This window comes from Bubalus bubalis, chromosome 18, assembly GCF_019923935.1.
Source record: "Bubalus bubalis isolate 160015118507 breed Murrah chromosome 18, NDDB_SH_1, whole genome shotgun sequence".
Lineage (NCBI taxonomy): Eukaryota > Metazoa > Chordata > Mammalia > Artiodactyla > Bovidae > Bubalus > Bubalus bubalis.
In genome coordinates this window covers 62,251,524-62,270,513 of record NC_059174.1, presented here as the reverse complement: position 1 = coordinate 62,270,513, position 18,990 = coordinate 62,251,524, and the positions used below count along the sequence as shown (strand labels likewise).

General features: G+C 47.1%; 1 protein-coding gene across 1 annotated transcript; it reads left to right on the top strand.

The window, feature by feature from the left end:
* The first annotated feature begins 9,334 nt into the window (after window positions 1–9,334).
* LOC123330208 (basic proline-rich protein-like) lies at window positions 9,335–12,905 on the top strand. Its single transcript, XM_044931102.2, has 2 exons — window positions 9,335–9,352; window positions 11,856–12,905. The coding sequence occupies exons 1-2, from the start codon at window positions 9,335–9,337 to the stop codon at window positions 12,903–12,905; spliced, it is 1,068 nt and encodes a 355-aa protein (XP_044787037.2).
* Window positions 12,906–18,990: the final 6,085 nt, after the last annotated feature.

Sequence of the window (18,990 nt, the reverse complement as noted above, 5' to 3'; positions counted from 1 at the left end):
GCTGATCTCCTTCAGAATGGACTGGTTGGATCTCCTTGCAGTCCAAGGGACTCTCAAGAGTCTTCTCCAACACCACAGTTCAAAAGCATCAATTCTTCGGCGCTCAGCCTTCTTCACAGTCCAACTCTCACATCCATACATGACCACAGGAAAAACCATAGGCTTGACTAGACAGAGCTTTGTTGGCAAAGTAACATCTCTGCTTTTGAATATGCTATCCAGGTTGGTCATAACTTTCCTTCCAAGGAGTAAGCGTCTTTTAATTTCATGGCCGCAGTCACCATCTGCAATGATTTGGGAGCCCAAAAAAATAAAGTCTGACACTGTTTCCACTGTTTCCCCATCTATTTCCCATGAAGTGATGGGACCGGACACCATGATCTTCATTTTCTGAATGTTGAGCAAGGGCTTGCAAATCAAAATCCCAATGGGTCAGTGAAATCCATAGAGTCAGAAAATATACTGGAGACTTCCCTGGTGGTCCAGTGGCTAAGACTCTGAGCTCCCAATGCAGGGGACCCCTGGGTTCCATCCCTGGTCAGGAAACTAGACCCCACGGGCTGCAACCAAGACCTGACACAACCAAATAAATTAACATTTTAAAAAGAAAGAGGAAAAATACATCAGTAGGGCTTCCCTGCTGGCTCAGTGGGAAAGAATCTGCCTGCCAGTGCAGAAGTTGTTGTTGTTCAGTCGCTCAGTCATATCTGACTCTTTGTGACCCCATGGACTGCAGCACACCAGACTTCCCTGTCCTTCCCTATCTCCCAGAGCTTGCTGAGACTCATGTCCATTGAGTCGGTGATACCATACAACCATCTCATCCTCTGTTGCCCCCTTCTTTTCCTGCCCTAAATCTTTCCCAGCATCAAGGTCTTTTCCAATGAGTTGGCTGTTCCCATCAGGTGGCCAAAGTATCGGAGCTTCAGCTTCAGCATCAGTCCTTCCAATGAATACTCAGAATTTATTTCCTTGAGGATTGACTGGTTTGGTCTCCTTGCAGTCTAAGGGATTCTCAATAGTCCTCTCCGGGACTCTTGATATCACTTGGCCCATCCAGACAATCCAGGACCATCTTCCTCCTTTGACATTGGCTGTTAGGAACTTGAACCCATCATCCACCTTGCTCCCCCCTTGCTCTGTAAAGTAGAAGGTTCTGTGGATTAGGATGTGAACACCTTCGGGGGCACCCACTTTTGTGCCGACCACACTGTTCTTTACAAAATCCTTAAGCAAAGATCCTTGCTGCTTAAATTAAGAGGAATCAGCTTCACCAGGGTTGTTTGCAAGCAAGTCAACCAAAAAGAACAGATTTTTAAAATCACAAACTCCCCACTATCTGCTTTCAAAAAAAAAAAAAACTTGGGGTGTGTTAGCAAGAAGAGGGGTTGGAATTCAGGGTCTGATTCCACAGCCCACTCTCTTTCTGGGGGAGGGTTATAGGTCCAAATGTCCGTGAGAACCTCTGACCACACAAAGATTTGTCTATTACGTACATGCAAGGAACCTGTGGCTCACGGCTGATGCTAACCACAAACCTTCACAACCAACATCCGCTTCCTTTCTGAAACTGAGAAACCCCGAAGACCACAAGTGTGGAGTCACACATCAGCTTCACCCTTGACTGCTTCTCTGAAGGCTTTGAGGTGGTTCACAAACCCAGCTACAACCTTCAGATGGACGGAAGACAATCAAACCGATCTACAACAAGACAGTCAAAACAAAACCCAAACCCGCAGAAGCAGCCCAGAGAGGAGACAGCAGCAAAGTCATGCACAGACCCAGGGTCCACCGTGAAAGGTGGTGCTCGGATGGGCTCTTCACCATGAGAAATCAGGCCAGGGTCACATCCTTCATGCTGCCCTTTGGGGCTTGAGAACTGTGTCGGGATGGTTTGGGCTGCCGATCATGGGACATGAAGGGGTTAAGCTGAACTGACGTGTGCACACGACCATGTGTGAAATAGATGGCTAGTGGGAGGCTGCTGTGTAGACAGGGAGCTCAGCTCAGTGCTCTGTGATGACCCAGAGGGTGGGATGGGGGTGGAGGGAGGTTCAGGAGGGAGGGGATATATGTATATATGATTCACATTGTTGTACAGCAGAAACTAACACCACATTGTAAAGCAATTATATTCTAATTTTTTAAAAAGTGTTTAAGCTGAGCTGACCTTCACCCCAGGAAAAAGCGAGAAGGAATTCCATTTCACAGAAGTACAAGCCCAGGGGTGTGGCAGGCTTTGGGTTCAGTAACATCCTGAGGATTCCTCCTGCAAGACTCAGGTCCGACAATTACTGACGTCACCCCAAATCAGGTCACTGTGGCAGGTTGAACAGAGGTGCTTCCCTGAAAAGATATGTCTGGTCCTCCCCCCAGTACCTGTGAATGGAGCTAATTTGGAAAAAGGGGTTTTTTTAAGATTTTTTTTATGTGGAGCATTTTTTAAGTCTTTATTGAATTTGTTGCAATATTGCTTCTGTTTTTTGTGTTCTGGTTTTTTGGCCCCAAGGCATGTGGGGTTTTAGCTCCCTAACCAGAGATTGAACCCCCACCATCTGCATTGGAGGGTGAAGTCGTAACCACTGGACACCAGGGGAGTCCCTGGAAAAAGGTTTTTGCAGATGTAAGTATGGGTCTTGAGATGAGACTGTCCTAGATTATCTGGGTGGAGCCTAGCTCCAACAAGTGTCCTCAGAAGAGAAGACAGAGGACAGAGGAAGAGGAGATGAGGGGAGGGCGGGCAGAGACAGGGATGATGCAGCCCCAACCCAGGAGTGGTTGGAGCCCCAGAAGCTGCAAAAGGCATGAGCCTCTGAGGGTGTGTCCCCCATCCCACCCCCACCCCTGGCTCTGACACCTTGGATATGGACATCCGGCCTCTGGAACTGTGAGCGAATACATTTATTTCTAGGTCACCAAGTCAGTCAAACCAGTCAACCCTAGAGGAACCTAGATGCTGAAGCTGAAACTCCAAGAGTTTGGCCACCTGATGCGAAGAGCTGACTCATTGGAAAAGACCCTGATGATGGGAAAGATTGAAGGCGAGAGGAGAAGGGGATGACAGAGGATGAGATGGTTGGATGGTATCACCGACTCAATGGACAGACCATGGGAGATAGTGAAGGACAGGGAGCCTGTCACGCTGCAGTCCATGGGGTCACAGAGAGTTGGACACAACTTAGCAACTGAACAAGTCATCAAGATGACGGTATTTGTTACAGCAGCTGGAGGAAGCTAACACAATCTCTTTGGTGGAGGGTCAAGAGGTGGCTACCACAACCAGTTTCGGCCACTTGCTTTCTTGTGTGTGGGTGTGTGTGTGTGTTGTCCAGTGAGGGAGAGAAAAGTGCTTCTCTTTCATGCGTCTAATTGGGCCATCTTAACTCCTGTGCTGATTTTGCGTGCATGCTAAGTTGCTTCAGTCCCGTCAGACTCTTTGTGACCCCATGGACTGCAGCGCGCCAGGCCCCCCCAGGCCTTCCTGTCCTTCACTACCTCTCAGAGTTTGCTCAGATTCACATCCATTGAGTCAGTGATGCCATCCAACCATCTCATCCTCTGTCGTCCCCTTCACATTTTGCCTTCAGTCTTTCCCAGCATCAGGGTCTTATCCAACGAGTCAGTTCTTCGCATCAGGTGGCCAAAGTATTGGAGCATCAGCTCCAGCATCAGTCTTTCCAATGAATATTCAGGGTTGATTTCCTTGAGGATTGACTGGTTTGATCTAGCTATCCAAGGGACTCTCAAGAGTCTTCTCCAGCATTATAAAGAGATGTCTGTGCACCCAAGTCTATCTTGCCCTGTTAGTCCCTGAATGATGTAACCCAACAGTTCTTGACTGGGGTGATTCTGTCTGCTCCCCAGGAGCATCGGGCAGCGTCTGAAGACATTTTGTGGTTGTCCCACAGTTGGATGGGGCATCCTGCTAGTGACATCTAGTGGTTAATGCACAAGATAGCTCTCTCCTCCCTACTTCAAAGAATCACCTGGTCCAAATGAACTTATTTACAAAACAGAAATGCTCACATGGAAAACAAATGTATGGTTACCAAAGGGGACAGCAGGTGGTGGGGGGAGATGAGCTGGGAGTTTGGGATTAACATATACTTACTACCATCTATCGGAGAAGGCAATGGCACCCCACTCCAGTACTCTTGCCTGAAAAATCCCATGGATGGAGGAGCCTGGAAGGCTGCAGTCCATGGGGTCGCTGAGGGTCGGATACAACTGAGCAACTTCACCTTCACTTTTCACTTTCATGCATTGGAGAAGGAAATGGCAACCCACTCCAGTGTTCTTGCCTGGAGAATCCCAGGGACGGGGAAGCCTGGTGGGCTGCCATCTATGAGGTCGCACAGAGTCGGACACGACTGAAGCGACTTAGCGACAGCAGCAGCGGGAGCACTACCAACTATAAGACAGGTAAACAGGGCCCTCCCTGGCGGTCCAGTGGCTAGGATGCCACGCTTCCACTGCAGGTGAAACAGGCTGGATTAGGGAACTAAGATCCCACATGTCGCACAGTGCAGCCAGGAAAAAGGGAGGAATTACAATAAAAAATAGGTAAACAAGAAGGAGCTAGTATATAGCACAGGGGACTCGACTCAATATCTGTATCAACAGTAACCTACAAGGGAAAAGAAGCTGGAAAAGAATCAATGTGTATGTATATATGCATATAAAGATAGATATATATATGCATAACTGAATTGTTGTGAGTACACCTGGAACTAACACAACATTGTAAATAAACTACGAAAAAAGTGAAAGTGTTAGTCAGTCAGTCAAGTCTGAAACTTTTCAATCCCATGGACCGCCATGATATTGAAGCCGCCAGTCCCCTCTGTCCATGGGATTCTCCAGGCAAGAATATTGGAGTCAGGGTGGTTGAGGGGGTTGTCAGGTAAAGGAACTCAACTGCAAAAAAAAAATACTGGAGCGGGTGGCCATTCCCTTCTCCAGGAGATCTTCCTGATCCAGGGATCAAACCCTAGTCTCCTTCATTGTAGGCAGATTGTTTACCACTGAGCCACCAGGATCCTTCAACTACACACATACATATACTTTATATGTTTAATGAGATACATCTATGATTATAACTGAAAGTGAAGAGTCACCTCTCAAGGCTGGCGCGTCCTGACCCTGCCCCTGCAGTCTGCAGTCAGGGTTCTGCTCAGCTCATTCCAGCCATGCCCATCTTTCTGCTCACACTTTCTGGTTGAAATGCCAGGCTCTTTCCCTCTTCAGGGCTTTAGGGCTGAGTGTCTGACCCACATCACTGCTCCAAAGAAAAGTTCACCAAACCATCCATTACAGAGATCTGTCAGGTAATACTCCGTATGAGCAACTTGTTCAAAACACTTCTCCAGTTTCCATGCATTTTACCCCATAGACAATCTAAAATGGTAGTGACGCCCTGTCCTCCCTTCCTGAAGCCCTGATAACTCCCGGTGTACTCTCTGTCTCTATTAACTGCCCTGCTCTGGGTGTTTCTTATAACTGGAGTCAAGCTATGTATGTGTGGTCTTTTGTGTCTGCTTATGTTACTTCCCTCTATAAAGTCAGCAAAAACAAAACTGGGAGCTGACTGTGGCTCAGATCATGAACTCCTTATCGCCAAATTCAGACTGAAATTGAAGAAAGTAGGGAAAACCACTAGACCATTCAGGTATGACCTAAATCAAATCCCTTATGATTATACAGTGGAAGTGAGAAATAGATTTAAGGGACTAGATCTGATAGACAGAGTGCCTGATGAACTATGTAATGAGGTTCGTGACATTGTACAGGAGACAGGGAGCAAGACCATCCCCATGGGAAAAAAATGCAAAAAAGCAAAATGGCTGTCTGAGGAGGCCTTACAAATAGCTGTGAAAATAAGAGAAGTGAAAAGCAAAGGAGAAAAGGAAAGATATAAGCCTCTGAATGCAGAGTTCCAAAGAATAGCAAGAAGAGATAAGAAAGCCTTCCTCAGCTATCAGTGCAAAGAAATAGAGGAAAACAACAGAATGGGAAAGACTAGACATCTCTTCTGGAGAAGGCGATGGCACCCCACTCCAGTACTCTTGCCTAGAAAATCCCATGGACAGAGGAGCCTGGTAGGCTGCAGTCCATGGGGTCGCGAAGAGTCGGACACGACTGAGTGACTTCCCTTTCAATTTTCACGTTCATACATTGGAGAAGGAAATGGCAACCCACTCCAGTGTTCTTGCCTGGAGAATCCCAGGGACAGGGGAGCCTGGTGGGCTGCCGTCTATGGGGTCACACAGAGTCGGACATGACTGAAGTGACTTAGCAGCAGCAGCAGCAGAGATCTCTTCAAGAAAATTAGAGATACCAAAGGAACATTTCATGCAAAGATGGGCTTGATAAAGGACAGAAATGGTATGGACCTAACAGAAGCAGAAGATATTAAGAAGAGGTGGCAAGAATACACAGAAGAACTGTACCAAGAAGATCTTCATGACCCAGATAATCATGATGGTGTGATCACTCACCTAGAGCCAGACATCCTGGAATGTGAAGTCAAGTGGGCCTTAGGAAGCATCACTACGAACAAAGCTCGTGGAGGTGATGGAATTCCAGTTGAGCTCTTTCAAATCCTGAAAGATGATGCTGTGAAAGTGCTGCACTCAACATGCCAGCAAATTTGGAAAACTCAGCAGTGGCCACAGGACTGGAAAAGGTCAGTTTTCATTCCAATCCTAAAGAAAGGCAATGCCAAAGAATGCTCAAACTACCACACAATTGCACTCATCTCACACGCTAGTAAAGTGATGCTCAAAATTCTCCAAGCCAGGCTTCAGCAATATATGAATCGTGAACTTCCAGTTGTTCAAGCTGATTTTAGAAAAGGCAGAGGAACCAGAGATCAAATTGCCAACATCCACTGGGTCATGGAAAAAGCAAGAGAGTTCCAGAAAAACATCTATTTCTGCTTTATTGACTATGCCAAAGCCTTTGACTGTGTGGATCACAATAAACTGTGGAAAATTCTGAAAGAGATGGGAATACCAGACCACCTGACCTGCCTCCTGTGCAATCTGTATGCAGGTCAGGAAGCAACAGTTAGACCTGGACATGGAACTACAGACTGGTTCCAAATAGGAAAAGGAGTACATCAAGGCTGTATATTGTCACCCTGCTTATTTAACTTATATGCAGAGTACATCATGAGAAACGCTGGGCTGGATGAAGCACAAGCTGGAATCAAGATTGCTAGGAGAAATATCAATAACCTCATATATGCAGATGACACCACCCTTATGGCAGAAAGTGAAGAGGAACTAAAGAGTCTCTGGATGAAAGTGAAAGAGGAGAGTGAAAAGGTTGGCTTAAAGCTCAACATTCAGAAAACTAAGATCATGGCATCTGGTCCCATCACTTCATGGGAAATAGATGGGGAAACAGTAGAAACAGTGTCAGACTTTATTTTTCTGGGCTCCAAAATCACTGCAGATGGTGATTGCAGCCATGAAACTAAAAGACGCTTACTCCTTGGAAGGAAAGTTATGACCAACCTAGACAGCATATTAAAAAGCAGAGACATTACTTTGCCAACAAAGGTCCATCTAGTCAAAGCTATGGTTTTTCTAGTGGTCATGTATGGATGTGAGAGTTGGACTGTGAAGAAAGCTGAGAGCCAAAGAATTGATGCTTTTGAACTATGGTGTTGGAGAAGACTCTTGAGAGTCCCTTGGACTGCAAGGAGATCCAACCAGTCCCTTCTAAAGGAGACGAGTCCTGGGTGTTTATTGGGAGGACTGATGCTAAAGCTGAAACTCCAATACTTTTGCCACTTGATGTGAAGAGTTGACTCACTGGAAAAGACTCTGATGCTGGGAGGGATTGGGGGCAGGAGGAGAAGGGGATGACAGAGGATGAGATGACTGGGTGGCATCACTGACTCAATGGACATGAGTTTGAATAAACTCCAAGAGTTGGTGATGGACAGGGAGGCCTGGCGTGCTGCGATTCATGGAGTCCAAAGAGTCAGACACGACTAAGCAACTGAACTGAACTGAACTGATGTTACTTCCCTGGGGGCTCGGACAGTAAAGAATCTCCCTGTGATGCAAGAGATCTGGGTTCGATCCCTGGGTCAGGAAGATCCTCTGGAGCAGGAAATGACAACCCACCCCAGTATTTCTGCCTGGAGAATCCCATGGACAGAGGAGCCTGGTGGCTACAGTCCGTGGGGTCACAGAGAGTTGGACACAACTGAGCATATCGCTCTATCTAGGTGATTCCTCGTTGTAGTTTTGATTTGCATTTCGATAAGATTTCAGGACGTGGAGGCTTTTCATGTGATTTTTTAAAAAACAGTGTGAGTAAAACTGACCTCTGGAGCTTGGCCTCTTGACCCTCTGCCCTGTTTTGTACTCTTCTTCCAGGACCTGCTCGAGGACATCTGTTGAGGACAGGGGTTTTTCCTTACCTACCCGCAGGCCTGGCAAGGACGCGCCCATCAGCATAGGTTTTTCGGTTGCTGTTACAAAAGTGGCCAGGAGGCGGCAGCATTTCTTCACACTCCACTGGTGGCCTTTGTTTTGCTTTTGGTAACTGAGCATTTATTTTCTACTGAAGTAGAGTTGATTTCCGATGTGTTTGTTTTAGATGTCAGGAACTTGGTTTAGTTATACACAAAGGCATATCTGTTTTGGGGGGAGGGAGTCCTTTCTGAAATAAGTACTTTCAGTGTGTTCAAGAGTTCCCTGTGCTATTCCTGTAGGTTCTTTTGGATGATCTGATAATAATTAGTGTGTATTTACTTAATCCCACCCTCTTAATGTCCCCCTTCCCCTACCATTTTTTTTAATAATGGTAAGTTGGTTTTCTAAGTCTGTGAGTCTATTTATATATTAGCTTATTTGGATGAATTAATAAATTCCATGTTTAAGTGATACATTATTTCTCCTTCCCTCTCTAACTGATATCACTGAGAATGATAAATCTCTCAGTCCAACCATGCTGCTTCCAAAGCATGCCTTCCCTCTTTTGGATGGCTGAGTGCATTCCCATATCTGGATGGACCGGTCACTCTTTTTTTCTCTGTTGATGGACATTTGGGTTTGATGCTCTGTCTTAAATATTGTGAATAGTGCTGTCCTAGAAATAGCAGTGCACGTATCCCTTTAAATTATGAGTTTCTCCAGATCTAGAGCAAGAGGCAGGTTTGCCGCTGCAGGTGGTAACACAGTATTTGGTCTTTCATGGTGTCTCCATACTGTTTCTTTCCTGCAGGCACCCACCCCTTTACATCCCTGCCCACACTGTAGGAGGATTCTTTCCGCCCACCCTGGGCAGCACTTTATCTCTGTAGATCTTTTGGAAGATGGCCATTCTAAGGGGTGTGAGCAGACACCTCATTGCCGTTTTGGTTGACATTTCTCTAACAGTCATGCTAAGCGCCTCTTCATGGGCCATTGCCTTCTTTGGACAAATGTCCACTTAGGTCTTTGGCCCATTTTGGTATTAGGTTGATTGCTTCCTGGGTTGGGAAGATCCCCTAGAGAAGGAAATGGCAACCCACTCCACCATTCTTGCCTGGAGAATCTCATGGACAGAGGAGCCTGGCAGGCTTTACAGTCCATAGGGTCACAAGGGTCGGACATGATTTTAGCGACTAAACCACCACCCCTGCCTGAACTGTCTGCATGTTTTGGAGATGAACTCCTTGCTTCTGAAGTTCATTTGCAAGCATTGTCCCCCCATTTTTAGGGCTGTCTTCTCCTTTCATTTAGGGTTTCCATTGCCTGCAAAAGCTTCTGACGATAATGAGGTCCCTTTCGTTGAGTTTTGTTTCGTTTTTCATTATTCTAAGAGTGGATCCAGAAAGAACTTGCCGTGATTTTTATCAAAGCCTGTTCTGCTATTAATATATTTTCCTCAAGAGGGTTAGAGTAATTGCCCCTCCATCCAGCTCTTTAACCGGTCTGGAGTTTCTTTTTCTGTAACTGGTTAGGGAGTGGTGTAACCTCGTTCACTTTTCGCCCGTTAAGGAACCCCACCCTGTCGTCCGTCCTGACTATTCACAATTTACATTCCAGCATCAGGAGGGATCTTTTTCTCCACAACCTCTCCACTCTTCATTGTTTCTAGACTTTTAGACAAAGGCCATTCTGACCCATGTGAGCCGATAGCTTCTTGCAGTTTTGATTTGCATTTCTCTAATAATTAGTGAAGCCATGTCTGACTCTTTGCCACCCCCACAGACTATACAGTCCATGGAATTCTCCAGGCCAGAACACTGGAATGGGTAGCCTTTCCCTTCTCCAGGGGATCTTCCCAACCCAGGGACCAAACCCAGGTCTCCTGCATTGCAGGCGGATTCTTTACCAGCTGAGCCACAAGGGAAGCCCCAATAATTAGTGATGCTGGGTTTTTTTTTTTTTTTTCATGTGCTTTATGTCCATATATATGCCTTCTTTAGAGAAATATCCATTTAGAACTTTGACCCATTTTTCTATTGGGTTCCTTGTATTTTTGATAATGAGCTCATGAGCTGTTTGCCTGTTTTGGAGATGAATTCCTTGTGGGCATCTTCATTTGCAAACATTTCTTTCCCATTCTGAGGGTTACCTTTTTCTTCCAGTGAGGTTTTCCCTACAGCTTTTAAGGTCAGTAGGTCCCTTCTGTTGACTTTTGTTTTATTTTCCTTTCCTCAAATAGGAATTTGCTGCAATACATGTCAAACCATATGATGTCTATATTTTCATCAAGGGTTAAAGAGTCATCATTCTTCCATTTCGCTCTTTAATTGATTTGGAGTTTCTTCTTTCTGTATGGGGGGAGGAAGTGTGGTGACTTCAATCACTTTTTATTGTTTAAAGAACCTCCTCCCTGACCTCCATCCTGCCTGTTAACAATCGACATCGACAGCATCAGTGTAGGAGGGTTCCCCTTTCTCCACACCCTCTCCAGCATTTATTGTTTGTACACTTTCTGACAAAGGCCATTTAACCCATGTGAGGTGATGCTTCTTTGCAGTTTTGATTTTCGTTTCTCTAAGATTTCATGGTGTGGAGGCTGTTCATGAGATTTAAAAACAAAAACAAAAAACAGTGTGAATAAAACTGACCTCTGGAGATTGGCCTCTGGACTGTCTGCTGTTTAAAATTCTTTTTCCAGGACCTAACTGAGAGCATTATTTGAGGACAGGTGTTTTTTCCTTACATCCGCGCAGGCCTTTGCCAACAAAAGTCCGTCTAGTCAAAGCTATGGTTTTTCCAGCGCTCATGTATGGATGTGAGAGTTGGACTGTGAAGAAACCTGAGCGTCGAAGAATTGATGCTTTTGAACTGTGGTGTTGGAGAAGGCTCTTGAGAGTCCCTTGGACTGCAAGGAGATCCAACCAGTCCATCCTAAAGGAAATCAGTCCTGAATATTCATTGGAAGGACTGATGCTGAAGCTGAAACTCCAATAATTTGGCCACCTGATGCGAAGAAGTGACTCATTTGAAAAGACCCTGATGCTTGGAGAGATTGGGGGCAGGAGGAGAAGGGGACGATAGAGGATGAGACAGCTGGATGGCATCACCAACTCAATGGACATGAGTTTGAGTAAACCCCGGGAGTTGGTAATGAACAGGGAGGCCTGGCGTGCTGCGATTCATGGGGTCGCAAGGAGTCGGACACGACTGAGCGGCTGCACTGACTGACCCAGGCCTGCCAGGTATTAAGTGCCCTGTAGGGCACAAGCGGCCCAAAGTGGCCACAGGCGGCAGCATTTCTTCCTGCTCCATGTGAAAGTGATCAAAGTGTTAGTGACCCATGGACTGTAGCCCGCCAGGCTCCTCTGTCCATGGGCTTCTCTAGGCAAGAGTACTGGAGTGGGTTGCCATGCTCTTCTCCAGAGAAGCGAGCACGAGGAGCCGGGCGTGCCGGGCGCGGGGCGATGCTCTGCAGCAGACACCCACGAAGTGAGGAAGGGGGAAGGCGACCACTGGGGGCCCGACCGACCCTCCCCGCCAGCGGCGAGGACGACCGACCGCCCACGTCTGTTCCCGAGGGGCGCAGTGCGCCGCGGCGGCGTGGAGGAGCGAGGGGGCGACCCCCGTCGTGGGCCCGACGTGGGTCCGGGGACGGCCGACGCGCCCTCGCGTCCACCCGCCGAGGGACCCGACCCGCGCTCGGGCGAGACCACCGGGACTCCCCTCGCCCAGCAACGACGTCGGCGGACAGAGGGCAGCTACGCGCAACGCAGCGGGGCCGGGCGGGCGGGGAAGCGAGACGCACCGGGGCGCGCGCCCAGGGATCGGCAGACGAACGGACGGAGAGGGGCACCGACGGCGGAAGCGGTGGGCCGCGCGCCACCGCGAGGGGCCCCGGGGCAATTGGAAACCACCCGGACGCAGTCGGCCTCCGGGCCCGCCCCGGGGTCTCAGCGCCTGAGGTCTCAGCACCGGGTGGGGGGAGCTCCCGCGGCGCCCAGGATGTCGGCCCCGGGCCGCTCGCGGGGCCCGCGCCCGCGCGCCCCAACCCGCAGCGCCGCGGGGGCCCGGGAGGAAGCTCTCCCGCCGCATCCCCGCGCCCCTCTCGCCACCCGCCAGGCCCAGCTCCCCGCCTCGGGGCCCGAGGGCCCTCCGCCAGGGGACGCCAGCAGCAGGGAGGCCTGGGACGACACCCACGGCCCCGGACAGCGGAGGGGGCGCGGGCGGGCACCCGTGCGGGGCGGGGGAACAGCGGGCAGCGAGGGCCGCGGGACCGGGCCCCGAGGGAGCGACACGGCCGGGCCAGCAAGACAGCAAGCGCGGGCCCCACCGCCACACGCGGGGGCGCTCCCGGGACGCCGGCCACCCCCGGAGCCCCCACGCCCCGGCCTCGCCGCCCGGCCTGCGTGCCCCGCGCCACCGCGTGCAGCGGAGGGGCCAGGACACCGTCCCCGGCAGATCGGCCCTCATTGAGTCCGACCCCAAGGCTCACGTCAAGGAAAGGGGCCCAGCCACTGGCCGCCTCTCGGGGAGAGAGCCGGGGAGGTCATGCTCCACGCTTTTGGGGAATTGAGTTTTTGTTTTCCTTTGGATTACAGTCGATGTCTGCTGCTCTGTTTTAGGTTGACAAGAATTTGATCCAGTTCTATACAGAGGTGTATGTGTTCTGTTCTTTTAGGGGTCTTTCCCATACCGGCTCTTTCAGTGTGTTCAGTAGACTGCCCTGTGCTGTTCAGCAGGGTTTTCGGGATTGTCTATTTGATATCTAGCAGTGTGTATATGTTGAGGAGGGCATGGTGACCACTCCGGTATTCTTGCCTGGGGAATCCCATGGACAAAGGAGCCTGGCAGGCTACAGTCACCCGGTCGCGAAGAGTCGGACACGGCTGAGGGGGTCTTTCCCCATATTGGTTCTTTCAGTGTTTTCAGTAGACTTTGCTGTGCTCTTCAGTAAGGTTTTTTGGATTTTCTATTATATAATTATCTAGTAGTGTGTATATGTTCGGAGAAGGCAATGGCACCCCACTCCAGTACTTTTGCCTAGAAAATCCCGTGGACGGAGGAGCCTGGTAGGCTGCAGTCCATGGGGTCGCTAGAGTCGGACACGACTGAGCTTCACTTTTCACTTTCATGCATTGGAGAAGGAAAATGCAACCCACTCCAGTGTTCTTGCCTGGAGAATCCCAGGGACGGGGAAGACTGGTGGGCTGCCATCTATGGGGTCGCACAGAGTCCGACACGACTGAAGCGACTTAGCAGCAGCAGCAACAGTGTATATATTAATCCAACCTCTAAATGTCTCTCTTCGCCTACCTTTTTTAAAATAATCATAGGTTGGTTTTATTAGTCTATGAGTCTGTTTCAAATTTGTTCATTTGAAAGAATGTATAGATTCCACCTGTAAGTGATGTGATATTTCTCTTTCCCTGTCTTACTGACTTCTTGAAGTAGGATAAAGCTCTCAGTCCACCCATGCTGCTGTTGATGGCATTTTTTTTGTTGTTCTATTTGATGGTTGTGTGTATTCCAGTGTCTAGATGGAACAGTTACTCTTCACTCCTCTATTGATGAGCAATTTGGTTGATGCCGTGTCTTGGAATTTGTGACTAATGCTGCCAGAAAAATAAGGGAACAAGTGTCATTTTAAATTATGATTTTCTCCTGATCTAAGGCAAGGGGTGGTGGGCTTGCCTCATCAGGTGGTAACTACATTACTGTTTTAAGTAATCTCCGTACTGTTTTCCTCCCTGGCTGCACCCACCCGTTTCCATCCCCGTCCACACTGTAGGCGGATTCCTTGTCCCCCTCACCCTTGGCAGCACTGAATCTTTGCAGATCTTTTGGAGGATGGCCATTCTGAGGGGTGTGAGTTGATACCACCTTGCAGTTTTGATCGGCATTTCTCTAACAGTGACACTGAGCACCTTTCATGAGCTTTTTGGCCATCTCTGGCCTGTTTTTCTCTTGAGTTGATTGCTTTTTGATATTAAGCTGAATGAACTACTTGCTTGTTTGGAGATGAATAAATTATTTTTAAATTTTATTATAACCATTTTTCCCTAATTTTGAGGATTTTTTCTTTCATTAGAGCTTCCCTTGCTGTGCAAAATCTTTTGAGGTTCATGAGGTTAGTTTTGTGGAGTTTTATTTGTCATCTTTCTAAGAGTGAAGCCAAGAAGAAGTTGGTGTGATTAATTTCAAAACACTGTTCTGCCCATATTTTCCTCGAGAAATTTAAAGTATCCATCCCTCCATTTAGCTCTTTAATATGTTTGGAGTTTCTTTTCTGTATAAGATTAGGGAGAGCCGTCATTAGTTAATTTTTCACTTAAGGAACCTCCACTCTGCTCCGTGTTCTGGCTGTTGACAATTGACATTGCCAGCATCAATGTAGGAGAATTTATTTTTCTCCAAAACCTCTCCACCATTTCCTGTTTGTAGAGCTTTTGACAAAAATCATTCTGACCGGTGTGAGCTCATACCTAGGTCTAGTTTTGATTCACATTTCCCTAAAATTATTCCGTGGCGAAAGGTTTCCATGTGATTTAAAAAAAAAAAAAGTGTGAGTAAAACTGACCTCTGGAGAGTGGCCTCTTGACCGTCTGCCCTGTTTTCCTTTCTTTTCCCCAGACCTACCGGAGGACACATGGTTTCCTTACATCCATCCCCTCAGGCCCGGGTAATTTTCAGTGTCCATCGGCCCAGGTTTTGCAGCTGTTCTCACCAAAAGCGGCCACAAAGAGGCAGCATAGCCCCGTGATACAATGCTTTTTTTTTTTCTTTTTTTGGTAACTTTTTTATTTTCTGTTGAAGTAGATTTGATATCTGAACTTGTGTTTGTTTTAGGTGAACAGGAACTTGATTCAGTAATGCACAGACATGCATCTATTTTTCTTTGGGGTCTTTTCAGTGTGTTCAGTAGACGTCCCTGTGCTAACAGTAGGTCCTTTGGGATTATCCATCTGATAATAAGTAGTGTGTATCTGTTAAACTCAAGCTTTTACTGTCTTCCTTCTCCTGTCTTTTGATTTTAATAATCATAAGTTGGTTTTCTAAGCCTGTGAGTCTGTTTCTGTTTACAAATCAGTTCATTTGAATGAATGTAGAGATTCTACTTATTCAGTTCAGTTCAGTCCCAGAGTCGTGTCCGACTCTTTGCAACCCCATGGACCACAGCACACCAGGCCTCCCGTACATCACCAACTCCCAGAGTTTACCTGAACTCATATCCATTGAGTCGGTGATGCCATCCAACCATCTCATCCTCTGTCATCCCCTTCTCCTCCTGTCTTCATTCTTTCCCAGCATCAGGGTCTTTCCAAATCAGTCAGCTCTTTGCATCAGGTGGCCAAAGTATTTGGAGTTTCGCTTCAATATCAGTCCTTCCAATGAACACCCAGGACTCGTCTCCTTTAGGATGAACGGGTTGGATCTCCTTGCAGTCCAAGGGACTCTGAACAGTCTTCTCCAACACCACAGCTCAAAAGCATCAATTCTTCAGCCCTCAGCTTTCTTTATAGTCCAACTCTCACATCCATACATGACTATTGGAAAAACCATAGCCTTGACTAGACAGATCTTTGTTGGCAAAGTAATGTCTCTGCTTTTTAATATGCTGTCTAGGTTGGTCATAACTTTCCTTCCAAGGAGTAAGCGTCTTTTAATTTCAAGGCTCCAGTCACCATCTGCAGTGATTTTGGAGCCCAGGAAAATCAAGTCAGCCACTATTTCCACTGTTTCCCCATCTATTTCCCATGAAGTGATGGGACCAGATGCCATGATCTTAGTTTTCTGAATGCTGAGCTTTAAGCCAACTTTTTCACTCTCTGCTTTCACTTTCATCAAGAGGCTCTTTACTTCTTCTTTACTTTCTGCCATAAGGGTGGTATCATCTGCATATCTGAGGTTATTGATATTTCTCCTAGCAATCTTGATTCCAGCTTGTGCTTCATCCAGCCCAGTGTTTCTCATGATGTACTCTGCATATAAGTTAAATAAGCAGGGTGATGATATACAGCCTTGACTGTATTTCTTTTCCTATTTGGAACCAATCTGTGGTTCCATGTCCAGTTCTAACTGTTACTTCTTGACCTACATATAGGTTCCTCAAGAGGCAGGTCAGGTGGTCTGGTATTCCCATCTCTTTCAGAATTTTCCACAGTTTATTGTGATCCACACAGTCAAAGGCTTTGGCATAGTCAATAAAGCAGAAATAGATGTTTTTCTGGAACTCTCTTGCTTTTTTGATGATCCAGTGGATGTTGGCAATTTGATCTCTGGTTCCTCTGCCTTTTCTAAAACCAGCTTGAACATCTGGAAGTTCACGATTCATGTATTGCTGAAGCCTGGCTTGGAGAATTTTGAGCATTACTTTACTAGCGTGTGAGATGAGTGCAATTGTGCGGTAGTTTGAGCATTCTTTGGCATTTCCTTTCTTTGGGATGGGAATGAAAACTGACCTTTTTCAGTCCTGTGGCCACTGCTGAGTTTTCCAAATTTGCTGGCATATTGAGTGCAGCACTTTCACAGCATCATCTTTCAGGATTTGAAAGAGCTCAACTGGAATGCCATCACCTCCACTAGATTTGTTCGTAGTGATGCTTCCTAAGGCCCACTTGAGTTCACATTCCAGGATGTCTGGCTCTAGGTGAGTGATCACACCATCATGATTATCTGGGTCGTGAAGATCTTTTTGTACAGTTCTTCTGTGTATTCTTGCCACCTCTTCTTAATATCTTCTGCTTCTGTTAGGTCCATACCATTTCTGTCCTTTATCAAGCCCATCTTTGCATGAAATATTCCTTTGGTATCTCTAATTTTCTTGAAGAGATCTCTAGTCTTTCCCATTCTGTTATAGTCCTCTATTTCTTTGCATTGATCACTGAGGAAGGCTTTCTTATCTCTCCTTGCTATTCTTTGGAACTCTGCATTCAGATGCTTATATCTTTCCTTTTCTCCTTTGCTTTTTGCTTCTCTTCACAGCTATTTGTAAGGCCTCCTCAGACAGCCATTTTGCTTTTTTGCATTTCTTTTCCATGGGGATGGTCTTGCTCCCTGTCTCCTGTACAATGTCATGAACCTCCGCCCATAGTTCATCAGGCACTCTGTCTATCAGATCTAGTCCCTTAAATCTATTTCTCACTTCCACTGTATAATCATAAGGGATTTGATTTAGGTCATACCTGAATGGTCTAGTGGTTTTCCCCACTTTCTTCAATTTCAGTCTGAATTTGGCAATAAGGAGTTCATGATCTGAGCCACAGTCAGCCCCCGGTCTTGTTTTTGTTGACTGTATAGAGCTTCTCCATCTTTGGCTGCAAAGAATATAATCAATCTGATTTTGGTGTTGACCATCTGGTGATGTCCATGTGTAGAGTCTTCTCTTGTGTTGTTGGAAGAGGGTGTTTGCTATGACCAGTGTGTTCTCTTGGCAAAACTCTGTTAGCCTTTGCCCTGCTTCATTCTGTACTCCAAGGCCAAATTCACCTGTTACTCCAGGTGTTTCTTGACTTCCTACTTTTGCATTCCAGTCTCCTATAAGGAAGAGGACTTCAATTACCAAAACCAAAAACAAAAACCACCAGTGGAGCGTGAAGAAATGCTACTGCCTTTCGCTTTTGTAACAGCGACGGGAAAACCTGTGCTGATGGACATGTCCTCACCAGGCCTGCGGGGCTGTAGGGAAAAAAATATCTTTCCTCAACAGATGTCCCCGGGCAGATCCTGGAAAAAGAATTCAAAATAGTGCAGAGGGTCAAGAGGCCAAGCTCCGGAGGTCAATTTTACTCACACTGTTCTTTTAAAAATCACATGAAAAGCCTCCACATCCTGAAATCTTATCGAAATACAAATCAAAACTATAACAAGGAATCGCCTAGATAGAGAGATATGCTCAGTCGTGTCTGACTCTCTGTGTCCCCACGGACTGTAGCCTACCAGGCTCCTCTGTCCATGGGATTCTCCAGGCAGGAATACTGGGGTGGGTTGTCATTTCCTGCTCCAGAGGATCTTCCTGACCCAGGGGTTGAACCCAGATCTCTTGCATCGCAGGCAGATTCTTTACCATCTGAGCCCCCAGGGAAGTAACATAAGCAGACACAAAAGACCACACATACATAACACAATTCCAGTTATAAGAAACACTCAGAGCAGGGCAGTTCATAGAGACAGAGAGTACACCAGGCATTATCAGGGGCTTCAGGAAGGGAGGACAGGGCGTCACTACCATTTTAGATTGTCTACGGGGTAAAATGCATGGAAACTGGAGAAGTATTTTGAATAAGCTGCTCATACGGAGTATTACCTGACAGATCTCTGTAATGGATGGTTTGGTGAACTTTTCTTTGGAGCAGTGATGTGAGTCAGACACTCAGCCCTAAAGCCCCAAAGAGGGAAAGAGCCTGGCATTTCAACCAGAAAATGTGAGCAGAAAAAGATGGGCGTGGCTGGAATGAACTGAGCAGAACCCTGACTGCAGACTGCAGGGGCGGGGTCAGGACGCGCCAGCCTTGAGAGGCGACTCTTCACTTTCAGTTATAATCATAGATGTATCTCATTA